Here is a 12,248-nt window from a genome sequence, read left to right as displayed (position 1 = left end):
TCGTTGCTGGCGTCCATTTCTATTCGACCAGCATTGGGCTAGCCCCAGCTTCCCGAGCTTAACAACAAACGCCAGCTGACGCCAAAATGCGGTGAATCGGTGTTGCAGCAATGAATAAAGCCAGCAGAGCCTCTTGTGTGTCTGTGGTCAGCCTTTCAGTGTTCCCTCGCCGTCTTCTTCGCTACTAGGATTCCTAAAGACTGGCCTTACCTTCATTCGTCGACTCTTGATAGATGCTCACTGGCTTACCACCGTCAACCCAACCGATGACCCCATTTGTCACACCTGGCTCTTGCATTCTTTGAACTTCGCCAGTCGATCCAGCTCCAGTCCCTTCTGCCGTAAATTATTTCACGTCAAGCCTCACTCAATCTTTCTCGGTCAACTCTCGTCTCGACTCTTCGTTGACGTCCCACTCACCCCTCCTCCATCTGGTGTACTACTTACTGCTTGTCAACACCACCCTTCCTAGCAGAAAACACATGAGCCGCACAATCACCCAACGACAGTTCGCCGCCATCGACCCCTCCCTTGTACCAGTTTGAAGCCATTGGGCCAGCCTGCATACGATCCGTGGTCCCGCATTCGAGCCACGACTGTAGACGTGGTCGGCCTGCTCTCATTCGATCTCTCCACATAGCTTCCTTCCCTCCCCACGCGACTTCTTCCATCTCGCTCTTCAGTTTCTCCCTCCATTTCCAGCTCGAGCCCCGAGAGCTGCTGGTGCTTGCAGTGCAGCATACATACGGCTCCAGCGAAACAGCTGCTCGCCTTCCCAAGCTGGTTCTCGACGGGCAAACCAGACCATTTTGCAACCCATTGTCGTTATCTCCTTACCGCCACGCCGTCAATCGACTTTAACACGGCTCGTGCCTTTTAGCTAGGTCCGTTTTAACTTCTCTCTGTCATCCTTATCCCTACCTCCTACCTCCCTCCCCATTTCTTGTCTTCTCATTGTTCAGTCTCACTATTGCTGGTCTTCTCTCCCGCACATACAACCTTATGAAAGACGTCTGCGGGGTTGGAGGGGGATCTCACGTTGTTGTTATGAGTTGACCGTAGATGAATATTGTTTTACTGGCCATCTCTTGCACTACGCTCACCCACTCTAATTCGGTGTAAACCAATTCGCCTGATATCACAGCTAAGATGTTTCCCAGAAGTTATCCCTACAGTGGCAAGTCTATTTTCAGGATGGATCCTGATTGCGCGATATGCCACGCTCCGGCCAACATGGCATGTGAGTGTGAGGCTAAGGGCCTTGACGTTGCTGTCAAACAAGCCGAGGATCGCATGATGCGGTCGATATACAATGAAATACGGTACATAACTTTGCCCTCCCATCACGCTGCGTAGCAGTTCTGACTGTCAATTCATAGTTCTTGGGTCCGAGGACATGCACAAGACTACATACTTGAATACTTCCGCCTCCTAACTGATCAACGAAAAACTGCCCATGCTGCGCATATGGACCGAATTACTGCCCACGCCTATCACTACTACCACGCACCGCCTCATCCGACACAAGTTGCGGAAGCGCAAGCGTCCCTCAAACGCGGCATTGACGAAGACTGGCAAGCGAGCGTACAACGGTATCCTGAAGTTTTGGAATATTTCTTTGGACTTGTTGAACTCACCCTGCCGGCGGAGGATGAACCAGCTGTAAAGGATCCGCCATTGGGCTCGTTATCAAACTCGCGAAAAGTGAATCGTCGAAGCGGTACTGCCCCTCCTGGCGCCTCTGCTGTAGTAGCACCTCCAGGATATCGTGGTGATCCAGGCCAGATGCATCCACAGGAGCCTCCCATGCCCCGACCCGATCGCCGAACTCCCGGCCCTCAAATGAGGCGGCCTAATTTTGGGGCTATCCCGCCGCCAATGCCGGGTGCCTATAATTTCCCTCCTCCATACTAAGCGACTACAAATGGCCAATACGTTAATTGTGAGCATCTATCCAGGGGCTGAGTATGCTACCAAAATCCATATTACGATTTCTACGAACATCACGACCATTGCATAACTAGGCCCTGGAGTATTACCGGCCTAGCAGACCACGGTGGCACCATTACTGGGGATTTTGAAGTTTGGGCTGACGTTGCCATTTGTGTTTGAGTAGAAGCTTCCCGTCTGGCATTTTTTCTTTGGAGTAACCGGGGTAAACAAAGTTTGGCGATTTTGTCTGTATCTGAAATTACAAATACCACGCCACTGAAGGCAAAATTATGAACAACACCACAACTTACTTTGCCTTTTTGACATGCACCACGGCGAACAAAGCCATGTCTTGGTTGGTCGTGTGGGAAACGATGCGAAAGAGGGGCACGCATCCGAGGCAGTCAAGGTCATGGCGATAGGTCGAAGGATGTGAGCTAGGTTATGCAAGCTCATGCCGGCGTTTTCAACACATCATCTGCTGCAGTAAGACGACACTCTACTGTGCATACATCGTTACATGACCAGGTCTTGGCCGACTGCATACACGCATGCACACAACAGGAAAAACAAGCAAAAAAGTGTTGACCCAAAGAGGCACAGTAGTATATGCCCGACCCCAGGCTTAGCCCAACTATAACTTCGATGCAGATTTACATAAGCTCATCATGTTTGAGCAAATCTGTCCATGAACGGCAGTAAGCAATTAACCCGACCCTAGGGTTTAGATCTACAGGGAACCCGATAACCGAGCCTCAAGTCACGCAACTTTAAACGATAATAGATGCAATGCATCATCAAGTTGGAACAACTTTTTGTCATTTTCCTTGCGCATGACTTTAATAAGAAACTGCGCCTAATTACAAAAACAGCACAAAAAGCGCTTTTTAGATTCGAGCATGTGGCGTTGAAAGAGGGGGGGAGGGATGTATGAAGCAGGAAGTAACTCGGGCAATAAAGTTGGTGGGCAAGACAACTTTGAATAACGTTTGATATAAGCTCAACGTTTGATTCGGTATGCCGAGTAGGCGCCGGAAGAATCCAACAGATCGGAAAGGACGAGGACAATAATATCAACTAGGGCGAGGTAGAGAGCGCGCAGGGGGGAGTAGTAAGCCCAAGAAGCATCGACGGTATGGGATATTACCGACGAGCAACCGATGTTGCGATAAGAAGGAAGTTTACGACTCCTGCTTATCAGCAATAGAAGTCTCCTTCAGGTCTGCAGTGGTCTGCTCAACCTTGTCGCCATTAGCCTCAGCGGCCTCGAGTTCGGCGATCTCCTTCTTAGCCTTCTCAATGTTCTGAAATAGTAATTAGCATAGTCTCTTCACAGGCGCCTTGTGAGATTGATGACTTACACGCTGCGTCTGCGCATCCTGGTCATTCTTCCAGAAATCGAGCTTGGCACGGACCTTCTCAGCAACAGCAGGGATATCGGCAGCACTCATGGGAGGGTCGATACCCATGGCAGCACAGTCCTCGACCACAGCTGGGGGAACGTTGAACTTGTTCGATGAGCCGCCGTGAGCAGTCTTCTTGCCCTTCTTACCCTTCTTCACCGCAGGGGCGTACTCCTCATCACGGTCTTCCTTGCGAAGGAGTTTGGTACCCTTGAGGCCAGACTCGTCAACGCTTCGTTGGGCCTGAGCACCGAGACCCGTATCGGCCATCAGAGGACCCTTCTCAACCTTGTGGTTAGGATCGAGAAATTGGAGCAGGCTGTGGGCGCGGCGGATCTCGTCTAGGTAGGCAGGGTCGCTGGCATCACCCAGACGACGCTCAGCCTCAGCCTTCTTTCGCTCTTGGTGGTAGCGCTCCTGCTCAGCCCTTTGCTTCTCGCGGTAACGCTCTCGAGCCTCACGGTCGTAGGCCTGATATGCCTTCTTCTGTCCGTAATAGTCATCCTTGAGCTTACGGATGGCGGTGTACTTTTCCTGCTGTTCTGCCTGAAGCTTGGAGCGCTCATCACGGAGACTGGAAAGACCCTTGTAAGCTTCGTCCTGCTCAGCCTTGATAGCATCGATCTCGGCCTGGATCTTGTTATACTGGTCGGAGAGAGCCTTTTGCTCAGGGTCGTCCATGCTGTCCTTGATCTCCTTAATCTTGGCGCGAAGGTCATCGATCTGCTTCTGGGAATCGTCAAGCTGTCCGAAGTTCTTGCGCATCTTACGGAGACTGGAGATGTCTGACAAAGCCTTCTTTTCGTCCACCAGCTTCATGGTGCCGGAGTTGACCTTGTCGTCCAGACTAGCAATCTGGCGGTCGAGGTCCTCGAGGCTCTTGAAGGGAACCTTGCTCTTCGCAGCCTTTTGCTCATTGATTCGGCTTCGAACTTGCTCATCGAGACGCTTGATCTGGTCGAGCTTAGTAGAACGGGCGTTCTTTCCGCCAGCCTGCTTCTGTCGAATCTCGTTGGCCTGAGCAATGAGCTCTTGTCGTCGCTTTTGGGTTGGGTTAGGCTGGTCCTTGTTCTTGTTGGGCATAGCAATCTCGATCTTAGCCTTGACAGCAGCCTAGAAGAGTATAATTGTTAGTTGATGCCGACTCCAATAGATAGTTCTAGCTCATGAGGCCACAGATGTGGAATCTGGGTCGATCCAAGCCACAGTTTCAAAGGGAGGGGGGGTTGAGCAAGATCTTACCAGACGGTCCATTGAAGCCTTGTGCTCCTTCTCAGCCTTTGCGAGTTCCTGCTTAAAGAGATTCTCATCGGGCTTGGCAGGTCGAACATTAGCTTGCTTGTCGGCCTTGTCCGCCGCAGGAGCGGGAGAGGTAGCGGTTTCGGCCATTGCGATGAGAGGAGAGTACAAAGACGAGAACCAAGATGAATCAAGTGGAAGACAAGAATCCAGGAGCGAAATTGCTCGAGGGTAAGTGAAAGTGCGAGGCTTAAATTGAGCAAAGTTCGACACGTGTTGTCGAAAAGGAGGGAAAAAAAGACGACGACCCCAGAATAATGGAAGCTAAGGTAAGGTATAGGTAGGTAGTGCAAATGCAGTCTCGGCCAGTGGAATTCTATCACCTTCTGCTTCTGAAGTAAAGTTCTGGACCCGTGTCTCTTGCTGTGAATTCTCGGGGCAGGTCCGTGCGCCCCTTAGCTGTCTCTCTTTCCATTGTCTCCCGTCGCTCAGTATCACTGTACAGGAGACAAGCAGCTCACCTACACTCTCTGGGCTCTCTTTTTGCTCCTCCTAGGGGTGCCCCTCCCTTGGGACTCGGGTCCTTCCCCTAGCGTAGCGTTCGCTGGAAAGACCACTGAGCTTCACTGGCGTGTCCCAGGTCCAGGGGTTCGTTCCCGCCCCACCTTCCCTGATCAGTAGGTACTGTACTCACCATCTCGTGGTGGCTGATGCAGGGATTTGTGGCGGTGCGTGGCGTCTATCAGAATCACATGACCCTTTCTTCTGACCCGCTCGCTCAAAGAAGTTTGGACTTTTGCGGCGACGATGCGAGGCTGAACGAAACATTTTTGACGACGCTCGCGATTCCGATCTTTTTCTTTTTGCCTTTGTTATCTCGACCACCAACACCACATCTCGAATCGCATCTCACACTCGCCACCATGGATATTGATCACGTTCCCACCGACGCCAGGTCCAAGGAGGTTGTTCGTCTTTGGCGAGCATGGAGGACTGTTCATGAGATGGTCGCGGACCGAGTACGTTTGTCCTAACAGTCCTATTGCAGACTTGAGAGAAGCGCGCACCACTTCCGACTGTGTAGCTTTTCTGTAATAGGCATACGACTGACATCTAAAAGGAATACGAGCTCGCTGAAGAGGAAGTCAAGATCTCTCTCGACCGCTTCCGCGACGAATACTGCAACCCCGACGGTTCCATTAAGTAAGACCGGCTATACTTGCGACATCACAAAGAAACTATGGAACTAACAGCCCGACTACAGCCGCGCCAAACTTCAATTCTCGGCGCGTCCCAGCGAGAACATGATCCGCAAAAACACACCTCCCGTGACAGCAGCCAACCCCAATCCCAACCCCGGCGCCGACTGCGGTCCTGTCTGGGTTGAGTTCCTAGCTGATAAGACTTTCGGCGTCAACCAGATCCGACAATTTGCCAAATATGTGATCACGAACAACTACAAGACTGGCATCATGGTAACACACGTTCCTCTCTCGCCCGCCGCCCGCAAGACTCTCCAGAGTGTCGAGTCCGTCGCTAAGATCGAGTGCTTCCTTGAGGATGATCTTCTTGTCAACATTACCCACCATGAGCTTGTTCCTAAGCATGTCTTGCTCTCCCGCGAGGAGAAGCTCGCTCTTCTCAAGCGCTATCGCCTCAAGGAGACCCAACTACCACGTATTTTGCAAAAGGACCCTGTCGCTCGTTACTTGGGTTTGAAGCGGGGCCAAGTCGTCAAGATTATCCGAAACAGTGAAACGGCTGGTCGTTATGCCAGTTATAGATTGTGTGTATAGATGAGCAATTATGAACGGGACAGTCTTGAGAGATCAAGTCGAAGATAAGAGCTGTTGGACCGAAAGGTATGGAAAGGCTACTGGCACGAGGACGGAGGCGTCGCACTGCACTTGAAATTCTAAAAAAGCTGGCGTTTCAGGGGTTCTATGTATATTGTGCATTGCCGCGGCAAGGCCAATGAAGGAATATAAAGCATTTACGAGAGTTACTCTTTGCCCTTTGCTCTGTGTACCTAGATGCGAGGTTTGTGAATATCTTAATTATAGTCTTGTTCTTCTAAAGTAACGGATGCCACCAGAGCTTCGAGTTATCGTGTAACCTTGCCAGCGCCGTGTCTCAAATATGATCATGTTGTCCGACCACTCAGGATATTCTCAAGTATTGAACAAATCATGTCAATGCCATTAAACGTTAACTTGGCGTTTGCCGGGTATATATAACCAATAACCATGTCATCCTGACAAACAACCATAAAAATCCCAAACATTTCATAGTGCAAACCGCGATAGTTGCGCGGATGCTTAATTTCCAAATCCTGCCTCAAATTGAGGCTTCGCATATACCCAAGTAAAAGATCCCTGCCTGCGCATTACTCCTGTCCTGTCAACCAAAAATACATTCAGAGCCTGTAGCATAAACGCCCCAGGCCGTACATAGCTCTTCCAAGCCAGGCCGAATAAATCCCATATAAAAATCGCTGTTGTCGTGAGGTAGTCGCAAGTGAAAATGTGAAGATATCGTCAAAGGTGATCATAGATGATACCAAAGCTAATGGCCACTAGTTTAGAAGGCCACCTGGATCCCTTAGCTCCGCCACGGGCGGTCCTTGCAAATCGTGCCGTGACTCCTGTCGGGATTGCGGTATCGGCTGCAATTCCGTTCCTCGAGCCTTGGACCTGGAACGACTTGACCTTGAATTCATAGGTCCAAAGAGGCCACCGAGGTCTTGGAGCAAAGCAGTTGAACCTCGACGAAAGCCTCCGGATCCTGCTGGTAGTGAAGGTGCCGGGGGCGAATGCGACTGTGAAGATTCTTCCTTAGATGACGCACGGCTGTTTGCTCGAAGGCTCCCAGAACTCTCGGGGGGCACATCAAGCAGACCACCAACGTCGAAAAAAGACACTCTCCTTGGTGCTATGCCGTTCTCACTTTTCGACTGAGAGAGAGGGTCGTGTTGTATCAGGGAATCATCGCTGTGCTCTGCATTGCTGCGTTGTCTCTGAGGAAATTGCCAGCGCTCGAGGTCTTGATCCAGTTTGCGAAGAAGAGGGGCCGGGGTGTATTGCAGAGCACCGTTCTCGCTCGAGTTATCAGGCTGATCCTGAAGCTCTGGGTCAACCGTCATACCAACGTCCCGTACAAGGTCTTCATCGCTTCCCCAATGTCGGTGCAAAGTCGGGCGGCGAAGGTTGAGTGAAGGATCGAGGGACTCGGCCACCGATGAACGGCGGAACTTTTGCTTCTTCAGGCCGCGATCACGCACGAAAGATCCCAGAACGAGTGAGTTTGCCGCAGCCGTGGCAAAAAGAAGTTCAACCGACGCCAAAAGCGATCGATACTGCTGACGACCGTGATCATCAATGATATGAGGTACCCGATAAAGAGTGACCCCAACCACAGATAGACTGAGGGAGAAGAGAAGCACAAGCTGTATCTTCCTCTTGATTGTCATTCCGCTTGTCACAATGATCGGAATTGGGAAAATGACGAGCAATAAGTCAGTGACCACGTTGCAGACTGCCATCGTGAGAAGCTGCACGTATCCTTGACGGCATTGGCCACCAGGATCGGGCACAACCTGCCAATAGTGACTGTAAGGGCGGCATTCGACGAAATCACTGATGACAACCGCGATGAAAGTAGCAACGAGGATTATTCGAATGATGTATAAAGACGTCTGCCATGATCGTTCCCACGTCGCTCGAGTCAATCGGTGAAGGAACTCGAGAACTGCAAACTTAAGTACCCAAAGGCTATGACTAGTCAGCATCAAGTTCTATATTCGCATTGCCTTTTGAAAGAATGCGGACGATGAGCAACTTCCAAATGAGAGCGGTACATACGTTGCAGCGTAGAAAATCCGACTGGCGAGCACAAGGCCGCTACCGATGGCTTTTTGACGTAATTGAAGATCAGTAAGCTCAACACCATCGAATTGAGCATTGTTGGTTCCATATATAAGAATAAAATGAACGCATGCCATGCGAGCATACAGAGGGATCAAAGCTAGGGCCGCAACACGATCTTCAGTGAACAGCCGCTCGGTACGGATAAAGCGGCCTGCAAGCCGCAGAAGAATGATGAGGGTACAGAATGATGTGGCCCACCAGCAAACAAGGAGGGTCGGTTTATCGAATTTGAATTCGCGAAGAGTTGGAGGTTCTGAATAGAGAGCCATTCTTGCGTCCCCTGTCCGCGCCCGTCGTCCTCCGCAGAGGGCTCGACGAGCGAGGTAGTGATTAAACGACGAAGGTTAGAGCTTGGCCGGGCGTATCGATATGGTCGTGGTGGGTGGTCGAATATGTCGTGGTAGGGTGCCAGGAGTCGACCTTGAAGTGTTTTGGTGATTTACCTCAACATAAGGCCGCCAACGGTGGCACTCGAGTGGTAGTATTATCGATTCAACGGGAGAAGAATGCATGAAAATCGTAGACTCGTCGCTTCGTGGAAACCGGTATCAGCTTGATATATCGACTATAATCGTGATAGTCGGTAAAAAAACAAGAGCGACGCCTTTTGAACAACTATCGATCAAGCTTGTAGCTATTATTCAAATATGCAGTCGTGGAGAGACCAATCCAGAACCAAGGTAACTGCGAAATATCGTGGGTGATGCAGGTCCAGGATGCATTGGCGGATTTCGTCGCAGTTGGTCGAAGGATGAACCAGCAGACCGCGGCCAGGTAGGGAAGAGACCTGAAGGTAGTATTAAGACAGCAGCGTAAATGAGAAAGCAGCAGGTCAAGATAAGAGGAAGAGTGGAGGCAGACAAGGTGCGGCTGGTCTCAAGATATTGCGGAGGCGAGCGAATGTGGGCGAATCGACTTATCCCGGTTGGCCATCCGGAAGGCACAGTCAGTTCCTGTAGCGTTGATGGGCGAGTCTTGCGATTGCGCAGCGTACACTCACACGAGCCTATCGCCCCCAAGCCCATGGTCCGTCATCAGCGACCCTGTGCGTCCTTGGAGGGAGGGTCGTTGGCCACAACCATGTGGAGTTCCAAAATCGAAATGGGCCAGACAGACATAACGAGACAGGGGGGGTAATCAAGCATCCAAAGCACTGGTCGTCTTTGGCTTTTGCTCCACTAGTGCTGGGGCTGGACCGATGAGCATTTTAGGGTCCTGATGCAGGATCTTTCAGCTAGCGTGCTTGGGGTTCAACCATTTTGGACCTTCGACAGCTGGCTCGATGGCTACTCAAGATGTTGATTATGTGAGTATGATAATATGAAAACTTTCCGAATCTGATGATCAATCTCTGAGGTGCAATCGAGTCTGCAGACAAGACCAACAATAACCACGGGTGCCGAGTCTATGGCATCAAGGACGTCGAGTCTTGGCATCCGCATTGAGACAACGATTGGGGTTGGGCAGTCAAGCCAAGACAGAGAAGGAGGGAAAATGACAGCCTAGTGAATAAATGGCTTAGGCGGCCCAGCAGCCAACGATGCTGTACCGTGTTAACACCAACAGCCGGAAGCTAATAATAATAATAAGAGAAATCAAAAATTGATTGCGCAGCAGAATATCGACTTCGCATAGCACCTCAGGTGGCTTCCACCAAGTCGCTGGGTGCTACTGAAATGAATGGCCGAGCCATATTATGGTAGCACACGAAACATAGACGCCAAGGAGGGCATCAAGCTCTTGCCAACGAGCAGACATGTTCCTTCGGGGTGACATGCTAATATTGGTGAGCATGGCGAAATATGAGGATATCGTTGACAAGTAGTTTAATGGCTGACCTCTAGCCGGCGTGGTTGCGTAATATTGGCAGTGAAGCATCATTGATGTCGAAGGTCCCCTCTTCAGGATTTTGGTTCTTAGTTTCAAATTGCAAGGCTCCCAGCCCTTTCGCGCCTCCAGCCACCAGGCTTGGTGGCAGTACTGAACTCGAGGAATCCAAACTACCTAGTCATGAGGCAGGCTGTCAAGTACACAATGAACTTAACCCCGTGCAGGTTCCTTAACGGCCTTGTGGCTTCCTCGTGGTGAGTGGATTGCGGTTCCGTTGTCGGTCACCAAGTCGGGTGATAAACATAACCGTAACCGTGGCCGAGCCGCCGAGGTCTGCCATTTTCACCAGTTGAGGTTGGCTACTAACTAGCTCGCTGTTTTGTGAACGAGAGATTGCTTTAAGCTTGACAAGGGTTCGATGGTGACAGAATGCAACAACATCGGTCATTCGGTCTGGATCCAACAGCGATTTCACGTGTCTAGTACGGAACTGCCCGATACGTGAAAGGAGCAGCGGAAAGGTGTTACCATCTTGCTGTTGTGGCTGGACGCGATTCCATTTCGCTTATCACGGCGCCCAGGTTTGGCTTCCGTTGACTGGCCGCAGCCATTCCGTTGTGGGAGTACTTGATAAGTTGATCATGAGCTGTTCTTCTGCATTGGCATTGCCGTATCCGATGTGATAGTGACATCTTTGGGAGACTTGAGTTTGCCGGTCCGATGCTGAAAAGCGGGCAAAAACAGGCCGTCCAATATGAAGCTCGCATTTCCCCCGGGTTTAGACGTTGAAACAAGGGTCCAATCGAGCAGCCAGCCGCCCGTCAAGGAAGGACATGTCACATCACGCGACAACGTGGTTGCCAGAATTGATAAGAGAGGCATATGACCCCCCACGCACGTTCAGACCGTCCTACTGGGACTCTTGGAATGATGTGGTAGGTTCATGTGAAAGTCCAGCAATTTCGTGATTGAGGAAAAGCATCTCGAGACTTGAGTCGAGTTGACATTTTGACCGTGCGCGTTAGAGTTTAGGTAGCGAAGGCCGTGCTTGCCACGACTTGTTGATTTCCACATTCAAGGAAGGCAGATTGGGTCTAAGGGGGGTTTGTAGCTGTTTCCTTATCTTTGCAAGCCAAGCTCTTAAACCTCAGGCATCGAGGATCTCTGTCTCATAACCCCAGAATCAAATACGGAGAGCCAAGGCCATCTTGAGTCTTCCAAGGATGTCAGGTAGGCACACTTACATCAAAGTGAAGATACGAAATTGTGGGTGATTGTAATAACCCGCACGGATTAATGTCCACATATCTTTCTCCTTATCTGCAGAACTCCACATCTCACGATATATACATGCATCAGCCTTATCTCTCCCCAACTTTGACCGTTGGCCTCATCTCACTCGCCTCTATCGTCTCTCTAGCGCAGCTCTGGCTTCGACGCCTATAATCCTGTGCGGAGCAAACACGCCATGTTCGTCTCGTCTATTCACATGATATCCACCACAAAGCTTCAGGTTGAGCTAGCAAGTCAGAAATAGTAGTCAAAATAATGGGCTAATCTCATGGAACTACCCCTGAATATTGCAGCAACGGTTCCTATGCAGTTTTGGACCAAGTATCGGTCATAAAGGCCTGCCAAAACCACCATTCCCGGCCCGATTCCGCTGTCTTCTAGTTTGAGTGCCCAGTAACACGGCGATATTGTAACACCTTCGGGCTTGTATGACCTTGAAACAGGAAATCTCTCCTCCATACAATGTCGAAATCGGTTAAGCTCTGTTATGGTTTCACAAACATGCGCAACGAGCTCAATGCTTGAGTCTGTACCCTTAATCTTGATCCTTCTCATCAAAGCTCCTCAGTATCAGAACACATCAGCAACTTCATTCAATCAGCCATACCTAGTTAGCTTAATGGAT

At 50.5% G+C, this 12,248-nt stretch overlaps 4 protein-coding genes across 4 annotated transcripts; 2 read left to right on the top strand and 2 right to left on the bottom strand.

Annotated features, from left to right (window-relative positions):
- Nucleotides 1–1,194: 1,194 nt before the first annotated feature.
- Nucleotides 1,195–1,914, top strand: J7337_004426 (uncharacterized protein; the record flags this gene model as incomplete). The annotated part of the gene is made up of 2 exons (XM_044822120.1): nucleotides 1,195–1,322; nucleotides 1,380–1,914. The coding sequence occupies 2 exons, from the start codon at nucleotides 1,195–1,197 to the stop codon at nucleotides 1,912–1,914; spliced, it is 663 nt and encodes a 220-aa protein (XP_044683453.1).
- Nucleotides 1,915–3,113: 1,199 nt separating this feature from the next.
- J7337_004425 (uncharacterized protein) lies at nucleotides 3,114–4,724 on the bottom strand (the record flags this gene model as incomplete). Its single annotated transcript, XM_044822119.1, has 3 exons — nucleotides 3,114–3,236; nucleotides 3,294–4,448; nucleotides 4,578–4,724. 3 exons carry the CDS (start codon nucleotides 4,722–4,724, stop codon nucleotides 3,114–3,116), a joined length of 1,425 nt encoding a protein of 474 aa, XP_044683452.1.
- A 773-nt stretch (nucleotides 4,725–5,497) lies between these two features.
- On the top strand, nucleotides 5,498–6,370 carry J7337_004424 (uncharacterized protein; the record flags this gene model as incomplete). Its single annotated transcript, XM_044822118.1, has 3 exons — nucleotides 5,498–5,593; nucleotides 5,695–5,777; nucleotides 5,839–6,370. The coding sequence occupies 3 exons, from the start codon at nucleotides 5,498–5,500 to the stop codon at nucleotides 6,368–6,370; spliced, it is 711 nt and encodes a 236-aa protein (XP_044683451.1).
- A 779-nt stretch (nucleotides 6,371–7,149) lies between these two features.
- Nucleotides 7,150–8,769, bottom strand: J7337_004423 (uncharacterized protein; the record flags this gene model as incomplete). Its single annotated transcript, XM_044822117.1, has 2 exons — nucleotides 7,150–8,344; nucleotides 8,435–8,769. 2 exons carry the CDS (start codon nucleotides 8,767–8,769, stop codon nucleotides 7,150–7,152), a joined length of 1,530 nt encoding a protein of 509 aa, XP_044683450.1.
- Nucleotides 8,770–12,248: the final 3,479 nt, after the last annotated feature.

Source organism: Fusarium musae, chromosome 3 (genome assembly GCF_019915245.1).
Source record: "Fusarium musae strain F31 chromosome 3, whole genome shotgun sequence".
In the NCBI taxonomy this organism is placed as follows: Eukaryota; Fungi; Ascomycota; class Sordariomycetes; order Hypocreales; family Nectriaceae; genus Fusarium; species Fusarium musae.
The sequence above is the reverse complement of the archived record's forward strand: the minus strand, read 5'-3'. Positions and strand labels throughout refer to the sequence as shown.